At 36.7% G+C, this 19,304-nt stretch overlaps 1 protein-coding gene across 5 annotated transcripts in view; it reads right to left on the reverse strand.

Annotated features, from left to right (window-relative positions):
- Nucleotides 1–9,822: 9,822 nt before the first annotated feature.
- Nucleotides 9,823–19,304, reverse strand: part of SLC25A27 (solute carrier family 25 member 27) — a 28,507-nt gene continuing 19,025 nt past the window's right edge. Inside the window, exons 9-10 of one of the 5 annotated variants that reach the window (XR_008994499.1) lie at nt 11,154–14,201; nt 9,823–9,932 (exon numbers count right to left, since the gene is read on the reverse strand). Coding sequence is in view for 3 of the 5 variants with exons in the window: in XM_036927398.2 (XP_036783293.2) it covers nt 14,094–14,201 (108 nt within the window). In the remaining 2 variants the exon portion in view is untranslated. Of the gene's footprint in view, nt 9,933–10,245; nt 14,467–19,304 lie in introns of those variants that run through there. The other 4 variants (XM_036927401.2, XM_036927398.2, XM_036927399.2 and 1 more) reach the window with 4 other exon arrangements.

A 19,304-nucleotide genomic window follows, 5' to 3' on the forward strand; every position in this document is an offset into this window, starting at 1 on the left:
CTGGCATTCTATTCTTTACAGTGAAAGGAAGGAGTTCATTACAAAACGGTCTTATTACTTGGAACTGTTTGATCATCACATGCAACAATGGAGATTTCACTTAATCCTCTATTTCAGTTCAAGCAGTATAACCAAACTCTGTTACAGAGACCACAAAGTTGTATATATCCAAGAGGTCAAGGTGTATCATGTAAGCCATTATGGGCTGAAAGACTTTTCCTCCCATTCTTCCAGGTATTTCCAGTGTTCCACCATCTGTATCTGGGGTAGGTAGCTTTATTTTGCTCTGTCTTGATCTTCTGCTGGGCAGGGAACTTAAGAAATCAGATCATTGCACTGTGAAGACTAAGCTCCTGCTGCATATAGTTCCCATAGTTTATTAAGCAATAAAACAGTAAACTTCCTTCTATTAGGCTTCACAGCCCCTTGGCATCAAAAAGGTGAGAGAGGGAATAATCCTATCTTAATATTTAAGAGTTATTCAAATATTTAAGAGTTAAAAAAGAAGAGGATAAGGTGAGGAATAGATTGTGTTTGAGAGGTATTTGGATCCTATATTGTGATTTATTTTAATATATTTTTATGGGAACAAGATGAAGGGTAGTTGAACAAAACAGATAATGTTTATTTTGTGTTATTTAGATCTCCATGTATCAAGAATCCTAAGCAAAAACACAGTATACTTTATGGTCTATAGTTTCTATGCCACTATTTAGCCCTGTTTAAAGTTGCTTAATTAAATTAAAAAAAATTTTTTTAAATTCTTTAAGTGAGAAATACCCTGTTAAGAGAATGAAAAGACAAACTAAGAGAAAAGACAGGGAGAAAATATTTGCAAACCACGTATCTGACAAAGGACTTGTATCTACAATATATAAAGTCTTCTCAAAAGTCAGTAAAAAAAAAATCCAGTTTGAAAACGGGCAAAAGTATGGAAAGACATTTCACTGCAGAGGGTATACTGACAATAAAGAAGAACATGAGATTAAAGATGGCGGCGTGAGAGGAGAGACAGAGGCTTCCTCCTAAAACTGTATACACAAGTAGAAAATACAGTTGGTGCAACTAATCCTGAGAGAGCAACAGGAAAGACAATGGTGCCAGACTGCACACACCTGAAGAAAAGAGCGGACCTCACAGAACAGGGTAACGTACCGAAGCTGTGGCTTGGCAGGACACAAGCCCTCCCCCAAACCCCAACTCACTGGTGGGAGGAAGAGAAATGGAGCAGGGAGGGAGTGGAAGGCCTGGGACTGCTGAATACTTAGCTCCGGAGATCTGCTCTGGGAGCACAAACCTACATTTCATGGTGCTTTCATGATAATCATGTGATTACGGGGTTGGAAAGCTAATACAGGCAGAATTCCTGGAGAGACTGAAATTCCAGCCACTTGTGGAAAGCAGGGATCCATATCTGGCTGCTCTGGGACAAAAGCTTATACCTGTGTGCTCAGCCCACTGGTTCAGGCAGTGGAGACAGGCATAGCAGCCAGGAAGCAGGAAACAGCTCTTTCCTCCCCCCAGGCACCAATACCGCTCCCCTACGACCCCCGACATTGCTTCAAGGCCTGAGCAGCTCCAGAGTAGAGCTTCTGGACACTAGAGGGGGCCATATACAAATATGAAATGCCGAAGGAACCTGGTCCAGAGTAAAATTAATATAACTCCAGAAAAAGATTTAAATGACATGGACCTTATGACTCTTCCTGAAAGGGAGTTCAAAATAAAAATCACCAACATGCTAATGGAGGTATGGAAGATATCCAAGAACTCAGGAATGAATTCAGGTCAGAGATCCAGTCATTGAAGAGCACAATGGAGGGTATTAAAAGCAGGTTGGATAAGGTGGAGGAGACGATAAATGAAAGAGAAACTAGAGAAGAGGAATACAAAGAAGCTGAGGCACAGAGAGAAAAAAGGATCTCTAAAATGAAAGAATATTGAGAGAACTGTGTGACCAATCTAAATGGAACAATATTTGCATTATAGGGATACCAGAAGAAGAAGAAGAAAGGGATAGAAAGTGTTTTTGAGGAGGTAGTTGCTGAAAACTTTCCCAATCTGGGGAAGGAGATAGTCTTTCAGGCCATGGAGATCCACAGATCTCCCAACACAAGGGACCCAAGGAAGACAACACCAAGACATACAGTAATAAAATTGGCAAAGATCAAGGATAAGGACAGACAATTAAAAACTGCCAGAGAGAGAAATAAGATCACATACAAAGGAAAGCCCATCAGGCTAACATCAGACTTCTCAGCAGAAACCTTACAGGCCAGAAGAGAGTGGCATGATGTATTTAGTGCAATGAAGCAGAAGGGCCTGGAACCAAAATTACTTTATCTGGTAAGATTATCATTTAAATTTGAAGGAGGGATTAAACAATTTCCAGATAAGCAAAAGCTGAGAGAATTTACCTCCTACAAACCATCTCTACAGTCTATTTTGGAGGGACTGCTATAGATGGAAGTATTCCTAAGGTTTAATAGCGGTCACCAGAGGTAATAAAACCACAGTAAAGAAAGTAGAACAGCTAATTACTAAGCAAATGCAAAATTCAATTAACTATCCCCAAAGTCAATCAAGGGATAGACAAGAATACAGAATATGATACCTAATACATAAAGAATGGAGGAGGAAGAAAAAGGAGGAGAAAAAGAAAAGAACCTTTAGATTGTGTTCGTAATAGCATATTAAGTGAGTGAAGTTAGACTCTTAGATAGTAAGGAAATTAACCTTGAACCTTTGGTAACCATTAATCTAAAGCCTGCAATGGCAATAAGTACATACCTACCAATAATCACCCTAAATGTAAATGGACTGAATGCACCAATCAAAAGACATAGAGTCATTGAATGGATAAAAAAACAAGACTCATCTATATGCTGTCTACAAGAGACTCACTTTAAACCCAAAGACATACACAGACTAAAAGTGAAGGGATGGAAAAAGTTATTTCATGCAACTAACAGAGAGAAAAAAGCAGGAGTTGCAGTACTTGTATCAGACAAAACAGACGTCAAAACACAGAAAGTAATGAGACAAAGAAGGACATTACATAATGATAAAGGGGTCAATCCAACAAGAAGATATAACCATTATAAATATTTATGCTCCCAACACAGGAGCACCCACATATGTGAAACAAATACTAACAGAATTAAAAGGGGAAATAGAATGCAATGCATTCATTTGAGGAGACTTCAACACTCCACTTACTCTGAAGGACAGATCAACCAGACAGAAGATAAGTAAGGAGACAGAGGCACTGAACAACACAATAGAACAGATAGACCTAACAGACATCTACAGAACTCAACACCCAAAAGCAGCAGAATACACATTCTTCTCAAGTGCACATGGAACATTTTCAAGAATATATCATATACTAGGCCACAAAAAGAGCCTCAGTAAATTCAAAGAGATTGATTTGTACCAACCAGTTTCTCAGATCACAAAGGTATGAAACTAGAAATAAATTATTCAAAGAAAATGAAAAATCCCACAAACACATGGAGGCTTCACAACATGCTCCTAAATAACCAGTGGATCAATGACCGAATAAAAACAGAGATCAAGCAATATATGGAGACAAATGACAACAATAATTCAACACCGCAAAATCTGTGGGACACAGCCAGGGCTGTGCTAAGAGGAAAGTATATTGCAATACAGGCCTACCTCAAGAAAGAATAACAATCTCATATAAGCAGTCTAAACTCACAATTACTGAAACTAGAAAAAGAACAACAGATGAGGTCCAAAGTCAGTAGAAGGAGGAACATAATAAAGATTAGAGCATAAATAAATAAAATTGAGAAGAATAAAACAATAGAAAGAATCAATGAAAGCAAGAGCTGGTTCTTTGAGAAAATAAACAAAATAGATAAACCCCTAGCCAGACTTATCAAGAAAAAAAGAGTCTACACACATAAACAGAATAAGAAATGAGAAAGGAAAAAATCACTACGACAGCAGAGAAATACAAAGAATTATTAGAGAATACTATGAAAAATTATATGCTAACAAACTGGATAACCTAGACGAAATGGACAACTTTCTAGAAAAATACAACTTCCAAGGCTGACCAAGGAAGAAACAGAAAATCTGAACAGACCGATCACCAGCAACAAAATTGAATTGGTAATCAAAAACCTAACTAAGAACAAAACCCCTGGACCAAATGGCTTCACTGCTGAATTTTATCAAACATTTAGTGAAGACCTAATACCCATTCTCCTTAAAGTTTTCCAAAAAGTAGAAGAGGAGGGAATACTTCCAAACTTATTCTATGAGGCTAGCATCACTCTAATACCAAAACCAGGCAATGACACCACAAAAAAAGAAAATTACAGACCAATATCCCTGATGAACATAGATGCAAAAATACTCAACAAAATATTAGCAAACCGAATTCAAAAATACATCAAAAAGATCATCCATTATGATCAAGTAGGATTTATGCCACAGATGCAAGGGCGGTACAACATTCGAAAATCCATCAACATCATCCACCACATCAAAAAAAGAAGGACAAAAACCACATAATCATTTCCATAGATGCTGAAAAAGCATTTGATAAAATTCAACATCCATTCATGATAAAAACTCTCAACAAAATGGGTATAGAGGGCAAGTACCTCAACATAATAAAGGCCATATATGACAAACCCATAGCCAACATTATACATAACAGCGAGAAACTGAAAGCTTTTCCTTGAAGATTGGGAACAAGACAAGGATGCCCACTCTCCCCACTTCTCTTCAACATAGTACTGGAGGTCCTAGCCACAGCAATCAGACAACACAAAGAAATAAAAGGCATCCAGATTGTCAAGGAAGAAGTTAAAGTGTCCCTGTTTGCAGATGACATGATATTGTACATAAAAAACCCTAAAAAATCCACTCCCAAACTACTAGATCTAATATCTGAATTCAGCAGTTGCAGGATACAAAATTAATACACAGAAATCTGTGGCATTCCTATACACTAACAATGAACTAGCAGAGAGAGAAATCAGGAAAACAATTCCATTCACAATTGCATCAAAAAGAATAAAATACCTAGTAATAAACCTAACCAAGGAAGTGAAAGACCTATACTCTGAAAATTACAAGACACTAATGGGAGAAATTAAAGAAGATACCAATAAATGGAAACACATCCCGTGCTCATGGATAGGAAGAATTAATATTGTCAAAATGGCCATCCTGCCTAAAGCAATCTATAGATTCAATGCAATTCCTATCAAAATATGAACAGCATTCTTCAACGAACTAGAGAAAATCATCCTAAAATTCATGTGGAACCACAAAAGACCTCAAATAGCCAAAGCAATCCTGAAAAGGAAGAATAAAGTAGGGGGAATTATGCTCCCCAACTTCAAGCTCTACTACAAAGCCACAGTAATCAAAGACAATTTGGTACTGGCACAAGAACAGATCCATAGACCAATGGAACATCCTAGAGAGCCCTGATATAAAACCAACCATATATGGTCAATTAATATATGATAAAGGAGCCATGGACATACAATGGGGAAATGACAGCCTCTTCAACAGCTGGTGTTGGCAAAACTGGACAGCTACATGCAAGAGAATGAAACTGGATTATTGTTTAACCCCACACACAAAAGTAAACTCAAAATGGATTAAAGACTTGAATGTAAGTCATGAAACCATAAAACTATTAGAAGACAACATAGGCAAACATCTCCTGAATGTAAGCATGAGCAACTTCTTCCTGAACCCATCTCCTCGAGAAAAGGAAACAAAAGCAAAAATGAACTCATGGGACTCCATCAAACTAAAAAGTTTTTGTATGGCAAAGGACATCACCAACAAAACAAAAAGGCATTCTACAACATGGGAGAATATATTTGCAAATGACACATCCAATAAGGGGTTAACATCCATAATACGTAAAGAACTTACACACTTCAACACCCAAAAAGCAAATAACCCAACAAATGGGCAGAGGATATGAACAGACACTTCTCCAAAGAAGAAATTCAGATGGCCAACAGACACATGAAAAGATGTTCCACATCACTAATTATCAGGGAAATGTAAATTAAAACCATGAGATAATCACTTCACACCAGTTAGGACTGCCAGCATCGAAAAGACTAAGAACAACAAATGCTAGCGAGGATGCAGAGAAAGGGGAACCCTCCTACACTGCTGGTGGGAATGTAAGCTAATTCAACCATTGTGAAAAGCAATATGGAGGTTCCTCAATAACTAAAAATAGAAATACCATTTGACCACAGAATCCCACTCCTTGGAATTTACCCAAAGAATATAACTTCTCAGATTCAAAAAGACATATGCACCCCTATGTTTATCACAGCACTTTTTACAATAGCCAAGATATGGAAGCAACCTAAGTGTCCATCTGTAGATGAATGGATAAAGAAGAGGTGGTACATATATACAATGGAATACTATTCAGCCATAAGAAAGAAACAAATCCTACCATTTGCAACAAAATGGATGGAGCTAGAGAACATTATGCTCAGTGAAATAAGCCAGGCAGAGAAAGACAAATGCCAAATGATTTCCCTCATTTGTGGAGTATAAAATGAAGCAAAGCTGAAGGAACAAAATGACAGCAGACTCAGAGACTCCAAGAATGAACTAGTGGTTACCAACGGCGAGGGGTGTGGGAGGGCGGGTGGGGAGGGAGGGAGAAGGGGACTGAAACTGAGGGGTATTATGTTTAGTATGCATGGTGCGGGGGATCACGGGGAGAACAGTGTAGCACAGAAAAGGCACATAGTGGATCTCTGGCAACTTGCTGCACTGATGGGCAGTGACTGCATTGGAGTGTGGGTGGGGACTTGATAATATGGGTAAATGTAGTAACCACACTTGTTTTTTCATGTGAAACCTTCATAAGAGTGTATATCAATCATACCTTAATAAAAAATTTAAAATAAAATAGAAGAACATGAAAAGATGTTCAACATCATTAGCTGTTAGGGAGAACAAAACCATAATCATACACACACCTGTGATAACGACTAAACCGAAAAGCAGTGATAACATCAACACTGGCCAGAATGTGGAGAAACTGGATCACTCTTATTGCTGGTGGGAATGTAAAATGGTACAGCCACTTTTTAAAAATTAATTATGAACAAGCCATCTGACCTAGCAATTGAACCCTTGGGTATTTATACCAGATAAATGAAAACTTTTGTTCATGCAAAAAGTGTACACAAATGTTTATAGCAGCTATATTCTAATAGCCAAAAGCTGGAAACAATCCAGGGGTCCTTCAATGAATAAATGTTTAAATAGTGATGCATTCATGCCATGGGATATACTACAGCAATGAGAAGGAAAAGAAATGAACTGTCAATACATGCAACACCTTGGAATCCTCTCAAGGGCATTTTGCTGAGTGAAAAAAAAACAAAACCCAAAGGTCACATACTGTGTGATTCCATTTCTATAATATTCTTTAATTAACAAAAAGTATAAAGAACAGATTAGTAGTTGCCAGGAGTTAGGGATGGTGGGAGAGGGGATGAGAAAGGGGGGTGGCATGAAGGAGCCTTGTGATCAGACTGTTCTGGATCTTGAATGTGGTGGTGATTAGATGCTCACAAAGGTGATAAAATTGCATAGAACTACACACACACACATGCATGTAAAAAATCTGAATCTATGGATTCCTTCAAATTTTCTACATGGTATCATGTCTTATGCCTTCCTTACTAATATATATGCCTTTTATTTCTCTTCTTGCCTCACTGTAATGGCTAAGAACTCCAGTACAGCTTTGAATAGAAATAGTGAGAATGGATAGCCTTGTCTTGTTCCTGATTTAGGGAGAAATTCATCAGTTTTTTGCCAGTTCGATGTTAGCCATGGGTTTTACTTAGATCTTTATCAGGTTGAGCAAATTCCCTTCATTTCCTAGTTTGTTGAGATCTTTGTCATGGATAATGAATTTTATCATATACTCTTCCACATTCCATTGAGATGATTTTTGTTTGCTAATAAGGTGAATTATATTGACTGATATTTGAACGTTGAATCTATCTTTTATTTCTGGAAGAAAAAAAACCCACTTAGGTATATTCTTTTTATAATGCTTAATTCAATTTGTTAAATTTTTTCACATCTGTACCCATGAACATTTTTTTCATATTTTTTTGTGGTAGTAAATATTCATAACTTACCATTTTAACAATTTCTAAGTGCATAGCTCAGTGGCATTAAGTACATTCACATTGTTGTGCAACCATCACTACTGTCCATCTCTAGAACTTTTTCATCATCCCAAACTGAAAGTCTGCACCCATTAAAAACTAATTTCTCATTCTCCTCTAGTTCCTGATAACCAGTATTCTGCTTCCTCTTTTTATGAACTTGATTATTCTAGGTATTTCATATAAGTAGAATCATAAAATATGTGCCCACTTGTGTCTGCCTTATTACATGGTGTGTTTATACATTTTATTTATCCATTCATACATTCATCTGTCAATGGATATTGGGATTGTTTCCACTTTTGGCTATGTAAAAAACCCTATGGACATTGGTGTACAAATATCTACTCAAGTCCTTGGCTTTAATTCTTTTGGGTATATACCTAGAAGGGGAATTGCTGGATCATATGATAATTCTATGCTTATTTTTTTAAGGAACCTCCATACTGTTTCGTTTAGTAGTTTAGCCATTTTATATTCTCACCAGCAATGCACAAGGGTTCTAATTTCTCCACATCCTCATGAACACTTATTACTTTTTTAATAACAGTCATCCTGATGAGTATGAAGTGGTGCTCATGGATTTTTGCATCTATGTTCATAAGATACATTAGTCTGTAGTTTCTTTTTTATAAATGGATTTAAGTATTTTGGATAATAAGGAAAGAAATGGGAAGTCAAGGATGACCTGTGATTTCTTGGCTGCAATAGTGGGTGTGTAGTGCGACAGGGAATCCTGGAGGAAGAGCAGATTTTACAAGCAAAATAGGAAGGACTCAGACAAAATATTTTTTCTGATTTAATATTGGGGAATTTGAACTCACAAAGACTGTGGGTCATCCTGGTGGAAATATACAGTAAGCAATTGAAAAAACATGACTAATGTTTGAGAAATGAGTAGGAGCAGAAACACAGATAGTGGTAACATCCACCATTTATTTATTGAGAGCCTATTCCGTGCTTGGGAATTACCAACCTAAATGTAGTGGCTGAAATCACAGAATGTGTGGTTCTTCCTAGAAAAAGCAAAAATTGAGAAGAGGGTCAAGCACAGAACCTCAAAGAACCAAAATTTAAAGGACTGGTAATCAGTATTCTATTTTTTGTTAGCAAAGAAACAGTGAATACAGACTGAAAAAATATAAATGACAGGAAGGAATAAATAGTATCATGGAAATCAAATAGAACATGGTGTTAAAAAAAAGAATTCGTCAGTGTTTAAAAAAGTCCGTTTTATTTTCCTGTTCTATCCTCAGCCAGTGAACATGTTCACCACTCTAATTATTAGTTATCTATCTCTTTTAATCAGAGCAAAACTGGATTAATAGGGAAAATGGGATTAATAGCAGAACTGGATTTATTATAAATAAGTACATTTACAGCAACAAGGTATGAGCATTTTTTGCTAATATAAATTTTTCAAATCTGACATCCTAAATTAAGCCTGTTTCTATTTCAGTTGTGAAAAGATTAAGATTTAAAAATCATCTCTACATTTGCCATCATTGTAAAAAATGCAACAGAAAACAAAACCCTGAACCAATTAGAGGTTTTAAAACATTTATTTTAAAAAGCAGAATAACACACTATATTTACTCACATATATTCCTGTTACCAGATATTTTCAGCAAACAGACATCTTTAAGCATCTTCATCTGCTTTTATCAAACCTTCAAAGTGGCTCCTGCTGCTGTTGACAATCACAGCAGCCTGTTGGGGGTAAAGTATGGGGAGAGAAAAATAATCATGTATTCTTCAAAATTCAGAAATAATAAAATACTTGAGTGGGTAAAATGTGCATTTGTAGGATGTTGATGAAGGCCAAAATAGTGATACAATTTCCATACACACTCTAAAATGGAGAATACAAACTCATCACATATTTATTAACCATTATTCATCAACTAATCAAAAATTTTGTATTATTTAGAACTACCAAATTCTAGACTTTTGTGGAATAGCTGTTAAAATGATGAATACTTCTCAAAGAATTGTAATTACATATGTTGAAACACAATCTTTTGAAAATGCAGGTAAGCACTTAACATGATAAAGAATCTCATGAAATTGTGTTACTGCCCCAACATAATTATTCTGAAAGTAGCAGGAAAACAACATTAACGACTTAATCATGTGTGCACAAATGTTTTTCTCTCTCCAACCCCCAAAAATCTCTGAATTCAACAAATAGCTAATTGGCTTCTATTTGAAGTTTATAAGAGGAACCGAGATGTGTTACGTGGTCCTTCCTTGCAAGCAGCTCATTCTATATAGGAGCAGCAGGCATACCACACATACAGAAATACATCCACAGTAGGAAAAGGAATGAGACGTGGAAGTGTAGAAATGTTGAAGTCTTCAAAGATCATTCTAGATATTAAAGTAGGATTTAAACAATGAAAATGAAGAATGAGTGGTGGCAGTGGGAGGAAAGTTGGGCAAAAAGCACAGCATGAACACTGCATGAGAAGCAGCCAAGTGAAGAGCATCTCCAGAAAAATAAGTGGAGCCATGCATTTGCAAGGAGGTAGAATGCAGATATGCAGTGAAATGCAGAGGTTAGAAAAACAGGTTGGAGTCAGATTGAGGGGTCTTAGATACAGTATTAAAAGACGTTAATTTTTTATTTTCTGTGTATAGAGGGGCATTTGAAGGTTAGAATAGGAGTAACATGCTCAGAGTTGTCTGAAGGCAGATGAATCTGCTACTCAGAAGAAAGGTTTCTATGTAAGACCTCCAGCCATATAAAGTTTGTATCATACTTTAAGGCCTGAATAAACCTTTCTTGATCTTGAAATATGAGATACTAATTAAATACAGGAAAACACAAATCCCAATAAATTTTTTTAAAAATCCTATTGTTTTCACAGGACTTAAAATATAATGGCCTCCTTCAGGTAAATGCAAGTTAAGATTCAAGAGTTTAATCACCTCATCTTTTAAAGGAAATGGAATAATGGAAACTAAGAGAAGCAGAAGGACTTGCTTATAATCATACCACTCTTTCAGAAGTAGAACCCAAACTGGACAAAGGTCTTAAGAATCCAGGTTCAGTCTTTCCTCCACATTACCTGGCATTTAATAATGATATTTATTTGGTAATCATTCTTAAAGAGTCATGGTTTCATAAGGGAGAAGAGAATTGAAGACTCCCCTAATTTTTTGAACCATCAAGCATTAAAATAAAACATTTTCCAGTGGGGATCCTGAGGGAATCTGTTTTCATTAACCGTTAAGAGAATTACATGTATAATTAAGGGAAGAACATGTATTTCAATTTCAATAAATGGTTGTGCTTAAAATTTTGAAGATGACAGACAGCAAATTCTTTTTTATATTTAAAACCTCCCTGAATTTGTTGCCTTTTTTCTTAGCAAAGTGAAATTTCAAACTAGTTTTATGATGATCACAGATTAAAATGAAGACAAAATTAATTTATTCATGTTACATGTAACTATAATCAACTTTTGTTGAGTACCTAACAGCAAAGAAATGCTACTGAAAGTAGAGATTTATAATAAAAACAAGACACAGTCCTCCCATTAGTGGCTTATAATCAAATAGTATTTAGAGTACTTAATAAAGATACATTATTTTGCACTAAAAGCATATTTAAAAAATGTTATCTCTAGATATACCTGTTAATTCACTTCTACATATAAAGAGCAAAGAACTGTATACAACTAAAAAGAAATTTCAATAAGAAAAAAATCATATGGGAAAAGAAAAAATGTGGAAGTTAAGCAAAAGAGAAGACGATGCTAAGTATTATCAATACTGAGTTGAAGATAAATACCACATATAACAGTAGTATAGTAAGAAAATGAGATTCAAACAGTTAAGTCTCTTAGTATGGACACAAACTTATGAAATTTTTATTCCTATTTACTGTGGACTGTTTTGGAGAGGAACAAAAGGATTTCAAGTTGTTAAAAATAAATGAAAGTTCCAAGATACATGAATGAACATGATTTCACTGGGATAGTATGAATGTGATGGGATATATGTGCTGGGTAACAGGCTTTAATCAGATTATGCAGGGTCTTAATGTTCAGCTAAGGCATGGTGAGCCCATTCTAAAATTTGTGCTCAAATTAATTTAAAATGTATAAGACAAAAATGCCATAAAGAAAAATCTGTTTTTGGAAGATTCAAGATCACTGGACTGGGTCGTTGTGAAAATGACATAAAGCATTTACTCAGTACCTAATTAGTGTACAATAATTGTCAACTGTAATAGTAAGTAGGAAACCTGTATTTTTATATCCTGGTTCTGCTACTAAGAAGCTTATCAATTTCCTAACATGTAAAAAGAGAGGGTTAAACTAGGTGATCCCAAGGAGTCATTCATTTCAGGTTAAAAATTTCCAATTATTCATATTGAATCCAGAAAGCAAGAACAGTCTCAATACTTAAGCAATGTTTTCACTCCAAGCCCCTCAAAGAATAAAACTTAATATTTTTTTTCATGGTCCAGCTTGAATCTAAGTATTCTGATAGAGTCTTTATTTAATTAAAAAATTATAAAACATAAAAAGCAGAAGTTCCTTAAAGTGGTTCCAATGCAGAACACTTGGGACTCTAAGTACATAGTATTATTTTAAACATATTTAACAACTCAATTCATACAGACACACAAACACAATGGAAAAACAGACCTAAAGATTTTTAAGAGATTAAACTCCACATTTTGCAAATTCTATAGGAAAACAATGAGCCATTGCGTATTAGTACATCACATTAAAATATATATTAAAGTATATTTCCCCTCCTAAATGGCAGTGATTAAACATTAGTGCAATCACAGAGCACTTGTAAATGTTTTCTGCTCAACATCATTCATGTCCATGATGACAAATTCTGTTTGGTCAGCTCTAAGGTCTTTCTCGGATCTGAGATTTTCGAGTTTTCCTATTTTGACAGTTATAGCCTCTATCCATAACTGTGGCATCCATCCAGAAATGCCTCCTGTCCTGAGGCTGGGGCAGGTGGTATACAGGTGAATCTGAAATTCTCTCACCTTTCCAAAATAAGAAAAGGGATTGGATTCAGTGAGTGGAGACATAACTATACCACAAGCAGTTTGTATTTATCACTTTTTAAAGGAAGGAAGTTTTGTCAAACTGATCAAGATTCAGGCTAGAGACAACTTCAGTGTGATTTCTGAGTTCTCTCTCTCTCTTTAGAGCATTTAGTGCTAGAAAAGAGATAAGAAAGGAAGCATGTCAGAATGGGCCAACTTCATCTCAGCCTTGTTTTTAAAATGCTGCTGAAAGGCTGGTAACAGAAGTCACTTTATGAAAAGGATCTATCCATCTGAGCTTTAATCAAATAAGTTAGATTTTTAAAAAACATATTGAAATTCTTGAGAGCTAGCAACAAATTCAAGTTGCAATGGGATATATAACAAAGCAAACACTTCTCTGTTTTTGTCAAGATTCAGTCAGTCTGTGGCTGTCTGGAGGTCCTCAGCATGTGCAGTGAAATGCTAACCAACTCACATAAATCTAACAATGGGAAACTGACAGAAAGAAGCTTCCTTCCTTGAGATCCAAGTATCATCTCAACTTGATTTTTTTCATTCTTCTGGCAAGAAAACGTATATCAACTTCCTTCAACACTAGGGAAATTCAAACTGTTTATTCGTGAATTTTCATTTACTTCCCTATAATTTACAGTATATATACTTCCACAACAGAAAAAATGAATTATCAAATGTCAATTGAAAATAGACATTACAGGCTAAATACATTTCTTAATCACTATGTATGTATATATTCTTCCACATCCCTATTGTCTACTTCAGATCTGAGATGCTGTCTCCCTCCTGGCAAGGCTCCTCTAAGCAGGCTCCTCAGAATAGAATAGCGTCTAGAAGGTCGGATCTTCTTGCCCAAGGTAAGTGATCAGGATAGATTCTTCTTTAGAAAATGAAGTGCTGGGTCTCACTGGGTGGCCTTGCGTGATCCAATCAGATTGCTTTTGAACAAAAAGAGGAGTCAAAAAGAACTTGGGTTTCCAGAGACAAATAAAGTGCTGCCCCCTATAAATCACAGTCTCTGTGAAGTAAGGTCTTCCTAACGAGGTAGGAATGATAGGGGGTGTGTGTTGCAGATGACCATTTTTCAATGATACTGAACACTGTATCTTTAAGGGCTGCATCTGTAAGGGCTTAAAATGGACTGACTCCACTCATCTCTCTGATTTTTTCATAAGTAAGCCAGAACACCAGTGACCAAGGGGTCTGAAAGATTAACCAAAGAAGTTAGTGCATATTTCAAAGCAATTATATAAATATTCTACATATATGCATACACATCTTTGAATGAGTCATTTTGAATCCACTTAGGCTGAAACAAATATTTTGGTATTTGATCCCTGCAGAGCACTTTGTAACTTACAAAACATTTCATGTCTTATGTCTCACAGATTTCTCTGAATAATTTATAATAGAAAGAAAAGGTACTGATATTCATATTTTATAGATGAGGACACTGAAGCTTACAACCAAGTGCCTAGCATGTTGTGAAGCTAGACCACAGGCTTCTGGCTCCCATTCCAGGATTCTTTGTACTGAACCATTACTAACTAAAAGGTTGGGACTCAGCATGCCTGAATTCTGGGTCCCTTTATGTGTAGTCTGTATGTGGAGTATGACAAGGAGGCACTTAAGAACTTGAAAGTGAAGATGAAAGATTATCCTTTGAGAGTTAGGTCGTTTAAGACCAATACCTGATGTATCATAAAATGGATATAAAATTTCACATTAAATGGAGAAAAGAGCTTCTAGCTCGGAAAGACCTGAGTAACTTGAATGAAGGTGTAACAGTACCAAAAAGAATACTAAAGCGATGAGGGTTAATCAGCAATGGAAGATACAAATGCTAATAAATCACAGAGGGAAGTCACAGAGGGAACACTGGAAGTAACTAACCATCAAAGAAAGGGTGGCTTGGATCCAGTTCCTGTCTGGCTTGGCTTACAGGTGATGGGTAATAATGATCAGTAACTCTATCAGACTAGAGAAATAAGCTTAAGCAATTAGAGTGTAAGATGCATTTGGTTAGAGAGGCTGTGAAGCGGTATTTATGTCATATGTGTTTGGAAATATTGAGCATGTTGTATTGGCAGACTGAGAATCTACTAGTGGATTCAGGAGAACGCATCATGGTCCATTAAATGTGTGAAGACTCAGACAAAATAAAGAATATGAAACTGTGACCATACCGTATTCTTGTGAAAACAAAAATAAAGAAGCTAATGATATAACTGCAGTCAGAAGAGGGAGCAGAGGTCCCAGACTCATTTCTAATTGATCTGGCAGCCAGACGTTTTCCTCATGTTAATGACGTAGGCAACCAAACCATATGCAAATGGATACGTGTTAGTCAGGGACTGAACAAAGTAAGGCCATACCTGGGACTGAATTTAGCTGGGTTTTGAATAGAAGTTAAAGGGGGAGATCATACAGCTGTATGACATGGGTAGCATATCATATACTGAGATGGGATATGCTGAGCCTCTGGGCAGGAGTATGTGTGGGCACTGAATGCTGACTTGTTTTTTCCTCACTGGCATAGTTGTACTACTGTAATAATTCAAGTATATGTGAACCCATGTTGTCTTCTCTGGTCTGCCTATTGCCATAACTGCTGGAAAGAGTCCTTCTCCATGCCTACTACTGTCGAGCTAAACACATAAAGGCTCTTGGGTTCATATTCTTAAATATTAAGTTTACAAATAAGCTCTTCCTGTTATTATTCTGTGTTCAGCAAGCAAGGTTCTGATAATAATTTAGTTCCCATGTAGCTTGAGTTCAGGCGGAAGCATGCTGACGAGAGGACTTCAGCATCTGGATCACCTGCCAAGTGTATTTCTCAATGTGAATGAACCGATAATGTTGTCCAATCATTAATTTCAGTGAGTTCAGCTGAGGAGAAGCTGGCATTTCCAAGGCCACTTTGCTTGAAAGTGCCCATGAGCCAGGCTTCTAAGCTCAGGGTCCTGTACTGTGGCTAATCAACAAGGCAGTGCCACCCTGGTGATCTTTGATGGTTAGCCAGCCTTTCTCTGGTAACATCTCTCCATCACCATACACTGTCTCTTTTCTTTTTAACGTTTTTATAACTAACTGCAGGATCTTGAGGAAGACAATTCATTATTAGTTAGGAACAGGGTTTAGAATGGACCAGATCTGACCAGATTTCCCAGCTCTGCCACTCTATGAACTTGAGCAAGTTTCTTATACTTCAAGCCATATTTTTGTCATATGAAAAATGACACCACCTGTTTTACTAAGTTCTTGTAAGAGTTCAAATGTGTGTAAAGAGTTTAACATAGTGTTTGTCACATATTAAGTACTTATTTTTGTCATTTATACTTCCTGATCCCCATGTATAAAGAGAATTGGTCAGATTAAGAGGTCTCAGTACTCCCTTGTACTCAGATAATCTCCCTGCCCTTCACCCTTCCTGGCCCTGATTTTATTCTTCATCAGTGCTCTCACCCATCCTCATAGTCTCCCACACTAGAAACATAAAAGCCCGATTTCCTTCTTTCCCACCTTCACCCTCTACATATAATCAGTTACAAAGTCCTATGGAGTTAACCATCAATTTCCCTAGAATCTATCCTTTCTTTCTACAACCATTTACCAAAACTTCCTTTCTTGTTTCCTAGCTTTCAATGCACCTTCTACATTTGTGCCTAAGTAATCTTGCCCTCAAACAAATCTTAGCACATTGCCCCCGTGTTTAAACAGCTGCTTGCTAACTATAGGATTACATTTCAATTACTACGCTTGCCCTGCAAGGTTCTTGTCAAACTGGTCTGTAAGCACCTCTCTAGAACTCTCTCCTACCACCTCCCTTCTGAGGACCTATTCTCCATCGCACTGAATTTTCTGCAGTTCTCCAAACATACATTGGGTCTACACATGACTTTGATGCCAACGCTCAAGTTTCTCCCTCATGCTTCTCTTGGCAAAAGCCCACTCACTGACTGTTCAAAACTCAGATCAAATATCACCTCTATGAAGCCTTTTGTTACTTCCCAAACAGTTAAAGCCATTTTTATTCCACTACCCATGTTCCCACCACATTTTGTTCATTCCACTGGCAGAGCACTAATACAACCCCTTTAGCAAGACTATGTCCTCTGGAGTCAGATTGCCCGACTCCACTAGTTAATAACCCAAGAGATTAACTAAATGACTAAACTGATTGTTGGGAGAATTCAGTGAGTTAAGCTGTGAGAATGATTAGCACAGTGCGGGCCAAGTGACTTGGTACTATTAGCTTTATCATTACTGTAATTTTAAAACTACTTGGTCTATCTTCTCCATCACATTGTAAGCTCCTCTATGGCAAAAAGTTAACATCTTATTCCTTACTGTTACCAGCCCTTATAATAGTGCTTGGTTCCTGCAGACCAAATCAAAATGTTTGTTTCCTTATTTGAGATAACTTCAAGGTAATCAAAATAATGGTTTACAACTTGAAAATGCTTCTGTATCAGACACCACTGCCAAGGTCTTTGGCTATTAATTTCATGTTAGTAGACAGAAAACTACCATCCTTTGGTGATACCATTTATTGCCAAAACTTCAATAATCATCTATTTATATGTGGACAGTGTTCAAATCTAAAACTCTATCCCATATTCTCTCTTAAAATCTAGACTGATACATTGTTAGTCATCTAGACATCTATTCTTACGTGTTTCATGAGTATCCGAAACTTACCATATCTAAAACGAAACTTGTTATTTTACCACAAAATTGTCTTCCCGACAAATGATCCCCATTTCAGGACAGTACATCACCTGTTGCTCAGGACAAGAATCCGGGAATGAAGCCCAACTTTTCCTTGTCCTCTCCAACCATTTCCCCATTTCTATCCTGTCATGTTATCATCTCCTTTCTATATCCTAAATATTTTTGTATCTTTGAATCTATCTTCTTCTATCCCCGCCATTATACTTCATACCAAGCTATCATTGTCTCTCATCTGTCACTACTACTGGCCTTTCCCCAACCTGCATGGCAGCTAGAATGATCTTTCCAAAACCACACACGTCATCAGACCCACACCCCTCACTCTTACAGGTCTTGGGTCCCTCCTGATCTGGTCCCTGCCACTTTCTGGCCTCACCCTATACGGCTTTCCTCCACGTCCCCAAGCCTGAGCCCTCGCTGGGTTTCCTTTAGTTCCTGGAACTCCTCATGCTCTCTGTCTGCTCCGAGTATTCCCTCTACATAAAATGTTCTTTTCTGCCCTTTTTTACCTAAGGGTAAAAGTCCTACTCATTTGTCAGAGCTCAATTGAAAAGTCCATTCTTCAAGGAAGTTTTCTTAATCTCCAGCCTAGGTTGTACTTACTTGCTATATATTTCCATAATACCATGCACTTTGCCTACCATTCACCACTTCTCGTTTCTTATTCAATGTTTGTCCTTACCTAGACAAGATGCTCTAGCACCAGAGCAGGGACTGAGACTGTTCTGTTCATCCTAAAGCCAGGCATTGAGTACAGAGCTTTATATGGAGTGGGTGCTCAATTAATATTATTATATTATATGTATAAAGTATTGGTTGAGTTTCTAAACCCACAATTCATTCTTCCAAATATGTCTTAACTTATAAAATACTTGAATACCTTGTTTTTATTATACATGTTATGTTACTTAGGTAAGTCTACCTAATTCTACATCTCAATTTACTTCAGTAAAAAATAACATGCAAACTAAATAAAGATGGCAGAATACTTTCTTTCTGAGCAGAGCTTTTTGGTAATAAGCACTAATGGGTAATGCTACCTTTGCCATCAAAGCTACGACTTTCATGTAGAACAGTAATTTTCATAGGAATGGTCTCTAGTATGAAATCTTATATGTGTTCCAAACTACGGTATTTTGGCTGCAGAGAGTACAAAAGGCTTTTCATTGCACACAAATCTGTCTGCTGGCTTTCCAACAATCGAATGTCAGCCTATGCATTACTTGAATCACTTTACCTTAATTTGCCAAGAAAGGCAGTGGGACTCCAAGGAGAAGTAAAAGAAAACCAAAAGAGATGTGGAAAGA

The sequence above is a fragment of the Manis pentadactyla genome, chromosome 16, assembly GCF_030020395.1.
Source record: "Manis pentadactyla isolate mManPen7 chromosome 16, mManPen7.hap1, whole genome shotgun sequence".
Lineage (NCBI taxonomy): Eukaryota > Metazoa > Chordata > Mammalia > Pholidota > Manidae > Manis > Manis pentadactyla.